At 35.5% G+C, this 16,516-nt stretch overlaps 2 protein-coding genes across 3 annotated transcripts in view; both read left to right on the forward strand.

Moving 5' to 3' along the window:
- The first annotated feature begins 4,461 nt into the window (after positions 1 to 4,461).
- LOC130311519 (keratin, type I cytoskeletal 9-like) lies at positions 4,462 to 7,796 on the forward strand. The gene is made up of 2 exons (XM_056552487.1): positions 4,462 to 5,521; positions 7,789 to 7,796. The coding sequence occupies exons 1-2, from the start codon at positions 4,462 to 4,464 to the stop codon at positions 7,794 to 7,796; spliced, it is 1,068 nt and encodes a 355-aa protein (XP_056408462.1).
- Positions 7,797 to 10,077: 2,281 nt separating this feature from the next.
- LBX2 (ladybird homeobox 2) overlaps positions 10,078 to 16,516 on the forward strand; it is a 39,020-nt gene continuing 32,581 nt past the window's right edge. For both annotated transcript variants that reach the window (XR_008850968.1, XM_056551506.1), the window contains exon 1: positions 10,078 to 10,372. Coding sequence is in view for 1 of the 2 variants with exons in the window: in XM_056551506.1 (XP_056407481.1) it covers positions 10,126 to 10,372 (247 nt within the window). In the remaining variant the exon portion in view is untranslated. The remainder of the gene's footprint in view (positions 10,373 to 16,516) is intronic.

Below are 16,516 nucleotides of genomic sequence, written 5' to 3' on the forward strand. Positions count from 1 at the left end.
CTGTGTATATAATGCCTGTACTATGACATCACTGTGTGTATTATATCTATACTGTGACATCACTGTGTGTATTGTATCTATACTGTGACATCACTGTGTGTATTATATCTATACTGTGACATCACTGTGTGTATTATATCTATACTGTGACATCACTGTGTGTATTGTATCTATACTGTGACATCACAGTGTGTATTATATCTATACTATGACATCACTGTGTGTATTATATCTATACTGTGACATCACTGTGTGTATTATATCTATACTGTGACATCACTGTGTGTATTATATCTATACTGTGACATCACTGTGTGTATTACATCTATACTATGACATCACTGTGTGTATTATATCTATACTATGACATCACTGTGTGTATTGTATCTATACTGTGACATCACTGTGTGCATTATATCTATACTGTGACATCACTGTGTATATTATGCATGTACTATGACATCACTGGGTATTATATCTATACTGTGACATCACTGTGTATATTATGCCTATACTGTGACATCACTGTGTGCATTATATCTATACTGTGACTTCACTGTGTATATTATATCTATACTATGACATCACTGTGTGTATTATATCTATACTGTGACATCACTGTGTGTATTATATCTGTACTATGACATCACTGTGTGTATTATATCTATACTGTGACATCACTGTGTGTATTATATCTATACTATGACATCACTGTGTGTATTATATCTATACTATGACATCACTGTGTGTATTATATCTGTACTATGACATCACTGTGTGTATTATATCTATACTGTGACATCACTGTGTGTATTATATCTATACTATGACATCACTGTGTGTATTATATCTATACTATGACATCACTGTGTATATTATATCTATACTGTGACATCACTGTGTGTATTATATCTGTACTATGACATCACTGTGTGTATTATATCTATACTGTGACATCACTGTGTGTATTATATCTGTACTATGACATCACTGTGTGTATTATATCTATACTGTGACATCACTGTGTGTATTATATCTATACTATGACATCACTGTGTGTATTATATCTATACTATGACATCACTGTGTATATTATGCCTGTACTATGACAACACTGTGTGCATTATATCTATACTATGACATCACTGTGTGTATTATATCTATACTGTGACATCACTGTGTATATTATGCCTGTACCATGACGTCACTGTGTGTATTATATCTATACTATGACATCACTGTGTGTATTATATCTATACTATGACATCACTGTGTGTATTATATCTATACTGTGACATCCCTGTGTGTATTATATCTATACTGTGACATCACTGTGTATATTATGCCTGTATTATGACATCACTGTGTGTATTATATCTATACTGTGACATCACTGTGTGTATTATATCTATACTGTGACATCACTGTGTATATTATCCCTGTACTGTGACATAACTGTGTGTATTATATCTATACTATGACATCACTGCATGTAATATATCTATATTGTGACATCACTGTGTATATTATCCCTGTACTATGACATCACTGTGTATATACTGCCTGTACTGTGACATCACTGTGTGTATTATATCTATACTATGACATCACTGTGTATATTATCCCTGTACTGTGACATCACTGTGTATATAATGCCTGTACTATGACATCATTGTGTGTATTATATCTATACTGTGACATCACTGTGTGTATTGTATCTATACTGTGACATCACTGTGTGTATTATATCTATACTATGACATCACTGTGTGTATTATATCTATACTGTGACATCACTGTGTGTATTGTATCTATACTGTGACATCACTGTGTGTATTATATCTATACTATGACATCACTGTGTATATTATAATACACACAGTGATGTCATAGTATAGATATAATATACACAGTGATGTCATAGTATAGATATAATACACACAGTGATGTCATAGTATAGATATAATACACACAGTGATGTCATAGTATAGATATATCTATACTATGACATCACTGTGTGTATTATATCTATACTATGACATCACTGTGTGTATTATATCTATACTGTGACATCACTGTGTGTATTATATCTATACTATGACATCACTGTGTGTATTATCCCTGTACTATGACATCACTGTGTGTATTATATCTATACTATGACATCACTGTGTGTATTATATCTATACTATGACATCACTGTGTGTATTGTATCTATACTATGACATCACTGCCCATATTAATTCTGTACTGTGACATCACTGTGTGTATTGTATCTATACTGTGACATCACTGTGTGTATTATATCTACACTATGACATCACTGTGTATGTTATATCTATACTATGACATCACTGTGTATATTATATCTATACTATGACATCACTGTGTGTATTATATCTATACTATGACATCACTGTGTGTATTATATCTATACTGTGACATCACTGTGTATTATATCTATACTGTGACATCACTATGTGTATTATATCTATACTATGACATCACTGTGTGTATTGTATCTATACTGTGACATCACTGTGTGTATTATATCTATACTGTGACATCACTGTGTGTATTATATCTATACTATGACATCACTGTGTATATTATATCTATACTATGACATCACTGTGTGTATTATATCTATACTGTGACATCACTGTGTATTATATCTATACTGTGACATCACTATGTGTATTATATCTATACTATGACATCACTGTGTGTATTGTATCTATACTGTGACATCACTGTGTGTATTATATCTATACTGTGACATCACTGTGTGTATTATATCTATACTATGACATCACTGTGTGTATTGTATCTATACTGTGACATCACTGTGTGTATTATATCTACACTATGACATCACTGTGTATGTTATATCTATACTATGACATCACTGTGTGTATTATATCTATACTATGACATCACTGTGTGTATTATATCTATACTATGACATCACTGTGTGTATTATATCTATACTGTGACATCACTGTGTGTATTATATCTATACTATGACATCACTGTGTGTATTATCCCTGTACTATGACATCACTGTGTGTATTATATCTATACTATGACATCACTGTGTGTATTATCCCTGTACTATGACATCACTGTGTGTATTATCCCTGTACTATGACATCACTGTGTGTATTGTATCTATACTATGACATCACTGTGTGTATTATATCTATACTGTGACATCACTGTGTGTATTGTATCTATATTGTGACATCACTGTGTGTATTATATCTATACTATGACATCACTGTGTGTATTATATCTATACTGTGACATCACTGTGTGTATTATATCTATACTATGACATCACTGTGTGTATTATATCTATACTGTGACATCACTGTGTGTATTATCCCTGTACTGTGACATCACTGTGTGTATTATATCTATACTGTGACATCACTGTGTGTATTATATCTATACTATGACATCACTGTGTGTATTATATCTATACTGTGACATCACTGTGTGTATTATATCTATACTATGACATCACTGTGTGTATTATCCCTGTACTATGACATCACTGTGTGTATTATCCCTGTACTGTGACATCACTGTGTGTATTGTATCTATACTGTGACATCACTGTGTGTATTATATCTATACTGTGACATCACTGTGTGTATTATATCTATACTATGACATCACTGTGTGTATTATATCTATACTGTGACATCACTGTGTGTATTATATCTATACTATGACATCACTGTGTGTATTATCCCTGTACTATGACATCACTGTGTGTATTATCCCTGTACTGTGACATCACTGTGTGTATTGTATCTATACTGTGACATCACTGTGTGTATTGTATCTATACTGTGACATCACTGTGTGTATTATATCTATACTATGACATCACTGTCCATATTAATTCTGTACTGTGATATTCTAGAATCTGCCCGTTAAAAGGGCAGGTGCAGATATAGGGCATTGGCTTAAGCCCCTTTTCTGTCTATGTGTGGACATCCCTGCACAATAATGTCCCCCTCTAAGAGCAGAAATAAGACTCGTGGGGGAAGATCTATCAAAGGATTTAGACTGGTTTTTCCCGTCTAAATTTGTCGCACAGAATGTCGCAGTCTAAATACGTGCGACTTTTCTGCGACTTTTGCTTTAGAGGATTTCTAGAACATGATGCATTCTGGTCTATTTTAGACGGAAAAATGCATTGGTGCCAAATTTATCAATAACGACTTTTCGGCGACAAGTCGCATCTGCTGAACGTACGCTGAAGTGTCAGACCATACTGGAGCAGGTTTATATACAGTCTAAACCGTAGATCCCAAAGTCCGTGCGCAGAATTCATCAGGAGCCGTGTGACTTATGATAGAGGTCTTAGAGAGTCTAATGTTCCTACACCTCTTCAGTGCCCTCTACAGGGGAGATGAAGAATAACACAAGTCACCCACATCTCAGGATATGCCCCACTGGAGTAATGGTGGTAGTGATGGTGGTGGTAGTAGTCCTGGTATAAGAGGATATGTACAGAACAGTAATGGTGGTAGTGATGATGGTGGTAGTAGTCATGGTATTAGAGGACCTGTACAGAACAGTAATGGTGGTAGTGATGATGGTGGTAGTAGTCCTGGAAGAGGACCTGTACAGAACAGTAATGGTGGTAGTGATGATGGTGGTAGTAGTCATGGTATTAGAGGACCTGTACAGAACAGTAATGGTGGTAGTGATGATGGTGGTAGTAGTCATGGTATTAGAGGACCTGTACAGAACAGTAATGGTGGTAGTGATGATGGTGGTAGTAGTCCTGGTATAAGAGAACATGTACAGAACAGTTATGGTGGTAGTGATGATGGTGGTAGTAGTCCTGGTATAAGAGAACATGTACAGAACAGTAATGGTAGTGATGATGGTGGTAGTAGTCATGGTATTAGAGGACCTGTACAGAACAGTAATGGTGGTAGTGATGATGGTGGTAGTAGTCCTGGTATAAGAGAACATGTACAGAACAGTTATGGTGGTAGTGATGATGGTGGTAGTAGTCCTGGTATAAGAGGACCTCTACAGAACAGAAATGGCTGTAGTGATGATGGTGGTAGTAGTCCTGGTATAAGAGGTTCTGTACAGAACAGTAATGGTGGTAGTGATGATGGTGGTAGTAGTCCTGGTATAAGAGGACCTGTACAGAACAGTAATGGTAGTGATGATGGTGGTAGTAGTCCTGGTATAAGAGGACCTCTACAGAACAGTAATGGTGGTAGTGATGATGGTGGTAGTAGTCCTGGTATAAGAGGACCTGTACAGAACAGTAATGGTGGTAGTGATGGTGGTGGTAGTAGTCCTGGTATAAGAGAACATGTACAGAACAGTAATGGTGGTAGTGATGATGGTGGTAGTAGTCCTGGTATAAGAGGACCTGTACAGAACAGTAATGGTGGTAGTAATGATGGTGGTAGTAGTCCTGGTATAAGAGGACCTGTACAGAACAGTAATGGTGGTAGTGATGATGGTGGTAGTAGTCATGGTATAAGAGGATCTGTACAGAACAGTAATGGTGGTAGTGATGATGGTGGTAGTAGTCATAGTATAAGAGGACATGTACAGAACAGTTATAGTTGTAGTGATGATGATGATGGTGGTAGTAGTCCTGGTATAAGAGGACCTGTACAGAACAGTAATGGTGGTAGTGATGATGGTGGTAGTAGTCCTCGTATGAGAGGATCTGTACAGAACAGTAATGGTGGTAGTGATGATGGTGGTAGTAGTCCTCGTATGAGAGGACCTCTACAGAACAGTAATGGTGGTAGTGATGATGGTGGTAGTAGTCCTTGTATGAGAGGATCTGTACAGAACAGTAATGGTGGTAGTGATGATGGTGGTAGTAGTCCTGGTATAAGAGGACCTGTACAGAACAGTAGTGATGATGGTGGTAGTAGTCCTGGTATAAGAGGACCTGTACAGAACAGTAATGGTGGTAGTAATGATGGTGGTAGTAGTCCTGGTATAAGAGTACCTCTACAGAACAGTAATGGTGGTAGTGATGATGGTGGTAGTAGTCCTGGTATAAGAGGACCTGTACAGAACAGTAATGGTGGTAGTGATGATGGTGGTAGTAGTCCTGGTATAAGAGGACCTGTACAGAACAGTAATGGTGGTAGTGATGATGGTGGTAGTAGTCCTGGTATAAGAGAACATGTACAGAACAGTAATGGTGGTAGTGATGATGGTGGTAGTAGTCCTGGTATAAGAGGACCTGTACAGAACAGTAATGGTGGTAGTAATGATGGTGGTAGTAGTCATGGTATTAGAGGATCTGTACAGAACAGTAATGGTGGTAGTGATGATGGTGGTAGTAGTCATAGTATAAGAGGACATGTACAGAACAGTTATAGTTGTAGTGATAATGATGATGGTGGTAGTAGTCCTGGTATAAGAGGACCTGTACAGAACCGTAATGGTGGTAGTGATGATGGTGGTAGTAGTCCTGGTATAAGAGGATCTGTACAGAACAGTAATGGTAGTGATGATGGTGGTAGTAGTCCTCGTATGAGAGGATCTGTACAGAACAGTAATGGTGGTAGTGATGATGGTGGTAGTAGTCCTGGTATAAGAGGACCTCTACAGAACAGTAATGGTGGTAGTGATGATGGTGGTAGTAGTCCTGGTATAAGAGGACCTCTACAGAACAGTAATGGTGGTAGTGATGATGGTGGTAGTAGTCCTCATATAAGAGGATCTGTACAGAACAGTAATATTAGTGATGATGGTGGTAGTAGTACAGAACAGTAATGGTGGTAGTGATGATGGTGGTTGTAGTCCTGGTATAAGAGGATCTGTACAGAACAGTAATGGTAGTGATGATGGTGGTAGTAGTCCTGGTATAAGAGGACCTGTACAGAACAGTAATGGTGGTAGTGATGATGGTGGTTGTAGTCCTGGTATAAGAGGATCTGTACAGAACAGTAATGGTAGTGATGATGGTGGTAGTAGTCCTCGAATGAGAGGATCTGTACAGAACAGTAATGGTGGTAGTGATGATGGTGGTAGTAGTCCTGGTATAAGAGGACCTCTACAGAACAGTAATGGTGGTAGTGATGATGATGGTGGTAGTAGTCCTGGTATAAGAGGACCTGTACAGAACAGTAATGGTGGTAGTGATGATGGTGGTAGTAGTCCTGGTATAAGAGGACCTCTACAGAACAGTAATGGTGGTAGTGATGATGGTGGTAGTAGTCCTCATATAAGAGGATCTGTACGGAACAGTAATGGTAGTGATGATGGTGGTAGTAGTACAGAACAGTAATGGTGGTAGTGATGGTGGTGGTAGTAGTCCTGGTATAAGAGGATCCGTACAGAACAGTAATGGTGGTAGTTATGATGGTGGAGGTAGTAGTCATGGTATAGGGGACGTGCACATTTTATGAAGAGCAGGTGTTTATAATGGGGGCAGTAGTTCTATGGTCTACAATTCAGGTAAGGCTAGGTGTAGTATTCCTACAGAGTGATGTCCATGATGGGAGTAGTAGTGCTTCTAGGTGCAGTAGTTCTACAATGTGAGGTATTGGCTCCTTAATAGGGAGAATAGTAGTTACACATTCTAGTAGGTCTCCAGTGTGTGGTACAGTGAGGTGTTGTAGAATGGGAGTAGTAGTTCTAGGGGAAGTAGTGCAGCAGCAGAAGATAAATGTGTATAATATGCAGTGTGGGTGAAGTATAGGAGTAGTAGTCTTAGGGGATGAAAACCTGTGCAGAGGAAGAGTTAACCAATCAGATCGCTACTTTCATTTTTAGGCTTGTGAAAAAAAGTAATGCGATCTGATTGGTTGCTATGGGCAACTGGTCAACTCTTCCTCAGGTAAACCTCCCCCATAGTGAGCAGGTGTAGGATGGGAGTAGTAGTTCTAGGGGCAACAGTCTTGCAGGGTGAGGTACAGGGTTTGGGTTATAGGAGTATTAGTCCTGTGGTGTGAGGTACCGGGGGTTGTAGAATGGGAGTAGTAGTCCTATGGACAGTATAACTAGGATACAGTGGTGGGTTGTATAATGATGTAGTTCTGGGGGCAGTAGTCCTGCTAAGTGAGGTACAGGAAATGGTGGAGAATGGGAGTAGTAGTTATAGAGGCAGCCTGTATAGTGAGGGGCTAAAATGTTAGTTGTATTTTTAGGAGCAGTAATCCCGCAGTGTTAGGGGAAGGGAGTGGTGGAGAATGGGTGTAGTATTACTTAGGGCAGTAGTCCAGCAGGGTATGGTTCAAAGAGGTGCTGCATGAGGGGAGTAGTAGTGGTGTAGGGTGAGGTGCAGTATCATGGGAGTAGTCGTCCTGCAGGGTAAGATACTGGATGATGGGTGTAGTAGTTGTGCAGGGAAAGGTGCTGTATGATGGGAGTAGTAGTCCTGCAGGGTGAGGTACAGTATTATGGGAGTGATGGTCAGACAGGGTGATGAGCTGTATGATGGGAGTAGTAGTCCTGCAGGGTGAGGTGCAGTATTATGGGAGTAGTGGTCATACAGGGTGATGAGCTGTATGATGGGAGTAGTAGTCCTGCAGGGTGAGGTGCAGTATTATGGGAGTAGTGGTCATACAGGGTGATGAGCTGTATGATGGGAGTAGTAGTCCTGCAGGGTGATGAGCTGTATGATGGGAGTAGTAGTCACGCAGGGTGAGGAGCAGTATGATGGGAGTAGTAGTCCTGCAGGGTGATGAGCTGTATGATGGGGGTAGTAGTCCTGCAGGGTGATGTGCAGTATGATGGGAGTAGTGGTCATACAGGTGAGGTGCAGTATGATTGGGGTAGTAGTACTGCAGGGTGATGAGCTGTATGATGGGGTAGTAGTCCTGCAGGGTGATGAGCTGTATGATGGGGGTAGTAGTACTGCAGGGTGATGAGCTTTATGATGGGGATAGTAGTCCTGCAGGGTGATGAGCTGTATGATTGGGGTAGTAGTCCTGCAGGGTGATGAGCTGTATGATGGGAGTAGTGGTCAGACAGGGTGATGAGCTGTATGATGGGGGTAGTAGTCTTGCAGGGTGATGTGCAGTATGATGGGAGTAGTGGTCATACAGGGTGATGAGCTGTATGATGGGGGTAGTAGTACTGCAGGGTGATGAGCTGTATGATGGGAGTAGTGGTCATACAGGTGAGGTGCTGTATGATGGGGGTAGTAGTACTGCAGGGTGATAAGCTGTAAGATGGGGGTAGTAGTCCTGCAGGGTGATGACCTGTATGATGGGGTTAGTAGTCCTGCAGAGTGATGAGCTGTATGATGGGGGTAGTAGTCCTGCAGGGTGATGAGCTGTATGATGGGGGTAGTAGTCCTGCAGGGTGATGAGCTGTATGATGGGGGTAGTAGTCCTGCAGGGTGATGAGCTGTATGATGGGGGTAGTAGTCCTGCAGGGTGATGAGCTGTATGATGGGGGTAGTAGTCCTGCAGGGTGATGTGCTGTATGATGGGGGTAGTAGTCCTGCAGGGTGATGTGCTGTATGATGGGGGTAGTAGTCCTGCAGGGTGATGTGCTGTATGATGGGGGTAGTAGTCCTGCAGGGTGATGTGCTGTATGATGGGGGTAGTAGTCCTGCAGGGTGATGTGCTGTATGATGGGGGTAGTAGTCCTGCAGGGTGATGTGCTGTATGATGGGGGTAGTAGTCCTGCAGGGTGATGTGCTGTATGATGGGGGTAGTAGTCCTGCAGGGTGATGTGCTGTATGATGGGGGTAGTAGTCCTGCAGGGTGATGTGCTGTATGATGGGGGTAGTAGTCCTGCAGGGTGATGAGCTGTATGATGGGGGTAGTAGTCCTGCAGGGTGCTCTCCTGTGGCCCCAGATGTCTCCCTCCTGTCAGCACTCTCCTATCATTACTGGGGCCGGATCATCTTTTATTGTCTCATTAATCCCCCCGGAGGCCGCACTGAGGGGTCGCCCTGGCCGGGTGTTGAGTGAGGGTGACCCGGACTGTGATAATGAGAGAGGAGGAGGGTGACCCTAATAGAGAAGAGGGGGACAGTGATGTCCCCGGGTGGTCTGTGAGGAGGGGTGACCCGGCGGGGTGGTGCGGGGGGCGGCACTGGGTGGGCGGCTCAGGCTCTGTACTGTCGGGGTCTCCACACTGAGGGGAGCAGCAGCAGAGATGAGCTCCGGAGGGGAGCTGAAGGAGAGGGGAGCCCGGGGGCCCATGGAGCCCAACACCAAGCCCTTCACCCCCTTCAGTATAGAGGATATCCTCAGCCGACCGCCCGCCGCCCGCAGGAGCCCCCCGCAACCGCTCCGCACCAGAGGGGGCGCCCCGCAGCCCGCGGACCCGCTCTGCGCCCTAGAGGAGCTGGCGAGCAAAACCTTCCGCGGCCTGGAGGTCGGAGTCCTGCAGGCGGCTGAAGGTAAGAGGGGTATATACTGTATACTGCTGTGTGTACACTATATACTACTGTATTCAACAGGACTACTGGGTATATACTGTATACTGCTGTGTGTACACTATATACTACTGTATTCAACAGGACTACTGGGTATATACTGTATACTGCTGTGTGTATACTATATACTACTGTATTCAACAGGACTACTGGGTATATACTGCATACTGCTGTGTGTATACTATATACTACTGTATTCAACAGGACTACTGGGTATATACTGTATACTGCTGTGTGTACACTATATACTACTGTATTCAACAGGACTACTGTGTATATACTGTATACTGCTGTGTGTATACTGTATACTACTGTATTCAACAGGACTACTGGGTATATACTGTATACTGCTGTGTGTACACTATATACTACTCTATTCATCAGGACTACTGTGTATATACTGTATACTGCTGTGTGTACACTATATACTACTGTATACATCAGGACTACTGGGTATATACTGTATACTGCTGTGTGTACACTATATACTACTCTATTCATCAGGACTACTGTGTATATACTGTATACTGCTGTGTATATATACTAAATACTGCTGTGTATATATACTAAATACTGCTGTGTATATACTCTATACTATCATATACATGAATACTACTGTGTATATATGCTGTATACTGCTGGATACATGAGGACTTCTGTGTATATACTGTATACTATATTATTATATAGAACACGATATACTTCTGGATAGGTAAGGACTATATATGTGTATATATACTGTATACTGATGGATACATTGGGAACTACTGTGTATATACTATATATAGTATAGTTTATATAAAGGACTGTATACACTATTAACTGATGATATCTTGTATATATGAGGACTGAATATACTATATACTCGGATTAGACATACAGGGATGTTGTGTTATCTATATACACTGTATACAGGGATGTTGTGTTATCTATATACACTGTATACAGGGATGTTGTGTTATCTATATACACTGTATACAGGGATGTTGTGTTATCTATATACACTGTATACAGGGATGTTGTGTTATCTATATACACTGTATACAGGGATGTTGTGTTATCTATATACACTGTATACAGGGATGTTGTGTTATCCATATACACTGTATACAGGGATGTTGTGTTATCTATATACACTGTATACAGGGATGTTGTGTTATCTATATACACTGTATACAGGGATGTTGTGTTATCTATATACACTGTATACAGGGATGTTGTGTTATCTATATACACTGTATACAGGGATGTTGTGTTATCTATATACACTGTATACAGGGATGTTGTGTTATCCATATACACTGTATACAGGGATGTTGTGTTATCTATATACACTGTATACAGGGATGTTGTGTTATCCATGTACACTGTATACAGGGATGTTGTGTTATCTATATGCACTGTATACAGGGATGTTGTGTTATCTATATGCACTGTATACAGGGATGTTGTGTTATCCATATACACTGTATACAGGGATGTTGTGTTATCTATATACACTGTATACAGGGATGTTGTGTTATCTATATACACTGAATACAGGGATGTTGTGTTATCTATATACACTGTATACAGGGATGTTGTGTTATCCATATACACTGTATACAGGGATGTTGTGTTATCTATATACACTGAATACAGGGATGTTGTGTTATCTATATACACTGTATACAGGGATGTTGTGTTATCTATATACACTGTATACAGGGATGTTGTGTTATCTATATACACTGTATACAGGGATGTTGTGTTATCTATATACACTGTATACAGGGATGTTGTGTTATCCATATACACTGTATACAGGGATGTTGTGTTATCTATATACACTGTATACAGGGATGTTGTGTTATCTATATACACTGTATACAGGGATGTTGTGTTATCTATGTACTATATACACTGTATATGTAAAGAAATATTAAACATGGTATATATAAAGATCTGCATTACTGACATGTACATATGATATACAGAGTCCGGGGCCCCGGTGAGGACTGATCCCTATAGGAAGAGAATCCTCCCCTTATCTCCTCTCATCGATCATATACAAGAGCTAAACTGTATGATAATAATAACAACAACAACAATAATAATCATATCACATAATAACAGTAATAATAATAATAATCATATCACATAATAACAGTAATAATAATCATATCACATAATAACAGTAATAATAATAATAATATCACATAATAACAGTAATAATAATAATAATCATCATCATATCACATAATAACAGTAATAATAATAATCATATCACATAATAACAGTAATAATAATAATAATCATATCACATAATAACAGTAATAATAATCATATCACATAATAACAGTAATAATAATAATAATATCACATAATAACAGTAATAATAATAATAATCATCATCATATCACATAATAACAGTAATAATAATAATCATATCACATAATAACAGTAATAATAATAATAATAATCATATCACATAATAACAGTAATAATAATATTAATAATAATCATATCACATAATAACAGTAATAATAATAATCATATCACATAATAACAGTAATAATAATAATCATATCACATAATAACAGTAATAATAATAACAACAATAACAATAATAATAATAATCATATCACATAATAACAGTAATAATAATAACAACAATAACAATAATAATAATAATCATATCACATAATAACAGTAATAATAATAATCATATCACATAATAACAGTAATAATAATAATCATATCACATAATAACAGTAATAATAATAACAACAATAACAATAATAATAATAATCATATCACATAATAACAGTAATAATAATAACAATAATCATCATATCACATAATAACAGTAATAATAATAACAATAATATCACATAGTAATAGTAATAATAATAGTAATAATAATAATATCACATAGTAACAGTAACAGTAATAGTAATAATAATATCACATAGTAATAGTAATAATAATAATATCACATAGTAATAGTAATAATAATAATAATAATAATATCACATAGTAATAGTAATAATAATAATATCACATAGTAATAGTAATAATAATAATATCACATAGTAATAATAATAATAATAATAATATCACATAGTAATAGTAATACTAATAATATCACATAGTAATAGCAATAATAATAATATCACATAGTAATAATAATAATATCACATAGTAATAGTAATACTAATAATATCACATAGTAATAGTAATAATAATAATATCACATAGTAATAATAATAATAATAATAATATCACATAGTAATAGTAATAATAATAATATCACATAGTAATAGTAATACTAATAATATCACATAGTAATAGTAATAATAATAATAAGAATAATATCACATAGTAATAGTAATACTAATAATATCACATAGTAATAGTAATAATAATAATATCACATAGTAATAATAATAATAATAATATCACATAGTAATAGTAATACTAATAATATCACATAGTAATAGTAATAATAATAATATCACATAGTAATAATAATAATAATAATATCACATAGTAATAGTAATACTAATAATATCACATAGTAATAGTAATACTAATAATATCACATAGTAATAGTAATAATAATAATAAGAATAATATCACATAGTAATACTAATAATAATTATATGTAATAGTAATAATAGTCATGATATAGCATTAGTACTAGAATTATTGTTATTATCGCATGATTATTAGTATTATGTGTATTACTGTTATTATAACAACAGCCTAATCCACTAATACAGACATAATAATAATAATAATAATAATAATCCACTAATACAGACATAATAATAATAATCCACTAATACAGACATAATAATAATCCAATAATATAGACATAATAATAATAATCCACTAATACAGACATAATAATAATAATAATCCACTAATACAGACATAATAATAATCCAATTATATATATAAATATATAAAGATAAGAGTCCCTGCATAGAGCAGTATAAAACCAATAATAATAATAATATTTATAACAAGAAATATATAAAGATAGGAGTCCCTGCATAGAGCAGTATAAAACCAATAATAATATTTATAACAAGAAATATATAAAGATAAGAGTCCCTGCATAGAGCAGTATAAAACCAATAATAATAATATTTATAACAAGAAATATATAAAGATAAGAGTCCCTGCATAGAGCAGTATAAAACCAATAATAATAATATTTATAACAAGAAATATATAAAGATAAGAGTCCCTGCATAGAGCACTATAAAACCAATAATAATAATAACAATATTTATAACAAGAAATATATAAAGAGAAGAGTCCCTGCATAGAGCACTATAAAACCAATAATAATAATAATAATAATAATAATGATATTTATAACAAGAAATATATAAAGAGAAGAGTCCCTGCATAGAGCACTATAAAACCAATAATAATAATAATAATGATATTTATAACAAGAAATATATAAAGATAGGAGTCCCTGCATAGAGCAGTATAAAACCAATAATAATATTTATAACAAGAAATATATAAAGATAAGAGTCCCTGCATAGAGCAGTATAAAACCAATAATAATAATAATAATAATATATATATATATATAACAAGAAATATATAAAGATAAGAGTCCCTGCATAGAGCAGTATAAAACCAATAATAATAATATTTATAACAAGAAATATATAAAGATAAGAGTCCCTGCATAGAGCAGTATAAAACCAATAATAATAATATTTATAACAAGAAATATATAAAGATAAGAGTCCCTGCATAGAGCACTATAAAACCAATAATAATAATAACAATATTTATAACAAGAAATATATAAAGAGAAGAGTCCCTGCATAGAGCACTATAAAACCAATAATAATAATAATAATAATAATAATAATAATGATATTTATAACAAGAAATATATAAAGAGAAGAGTCCCTGCATAGAGCACTATAAAACCAATAATAATAATAATAATGATATTTATAACAAGAAATATATAAAGATAGGAGTCCCTGCATAGAGCAGTATAAAACCAATAATAATATTTATAACAAGAAATATATAAAGATAAGAGTCCCTGCATAGAGCAGTATAAAACCAATAATAATAATAATAATAATAATATATATATATAACAAGAAATATATAAAGATAAGAGTCCCTGCATAGAGCAGTATAAAACCAATAATAATAATATTTATAACAAGAAATATATAAAGATAAGTGTCCCTGCATAGAGCAGTATAAAACCAATAATAATAATAATATTTATAACAAGAAATATATAAAGATAAGAGTCCCTGCATAGAGCAGTATAAAACCAATAATAATAATAATATTTATAACAATAAATATATAAAGATAAGAGTCCCTGCATAGAGCAGTATAAAACCAATAATAATAATAATATTTATAACAATAAATATATAAAGATAAGAGTCCCTGCATAGAGCAGTATAAAACCAATAATAATAATAATAATATTTATAACAAGAAAAATATAAAGATAAGAGTCCCTGCATAGAGCACTATAAAACCAATAATAATAATAATGATATTTATAACAAGAAATATATAAAGATAGGAGTCCCTGCATAGAGCAGTATAAAACCAATAATAATAATATATATAACAAGAAATATATAAAGATAAGAGTCCCTGCATAGAGCAGTATAAAACCAATAATAATATTTATAACAAGAAATATATAAAGATAAGAGTCCCTGCATAGAGCAGTATAAAACCAATAATAATAATAATATTTATAACAATAAATATATAAAGATAAGAGTCCCTGCATAGAGCAGTATAAAACCAATAATAATAATAATAATATTTATAACAAGAAAAATATAAAGATAAGAGTCCCTGCATAGAGCACTATAAAACCAATAATAATAATAATCATATTTATAACAAGAAATATATAAAGATAGGAGTCCCTGCATAGAGCAGTATAAAACCAATAATAATAATATATATAACAAGAAATATATAAAGATAAGAGTCCCTGCATAGAGCAGTATAAAACTAATACTATTAATAATAACAATAAATATATAAAGAGAAGAGTCCCTGCATAGAGCAGTATAAAACCAATAATAATAATAACAATAA

This window comes from Hyla sarda, chromosome 1 (genome assembly GCF_029499605.1).
Source record: "Hyla sarda isolate aHylSar1 chromosome 1, aHylSar1.hap1, whole genome shotgun sequence".
Classification (NCBI taxonomy): Eukaryota; Metazoa; Chordata; class Amphibia; order Anura; family Hylidae; genus Hyla; species Hyla sarda.

Coding starts and splice junctions, on each gene's coding strand:
- LOC130311519 (XM_056552487.1), top strand. CDS start 4,462: ATGCCCCACTGGAGTAATGGTGGTAGTGATGGTGGTGGTAGTAGTCCT.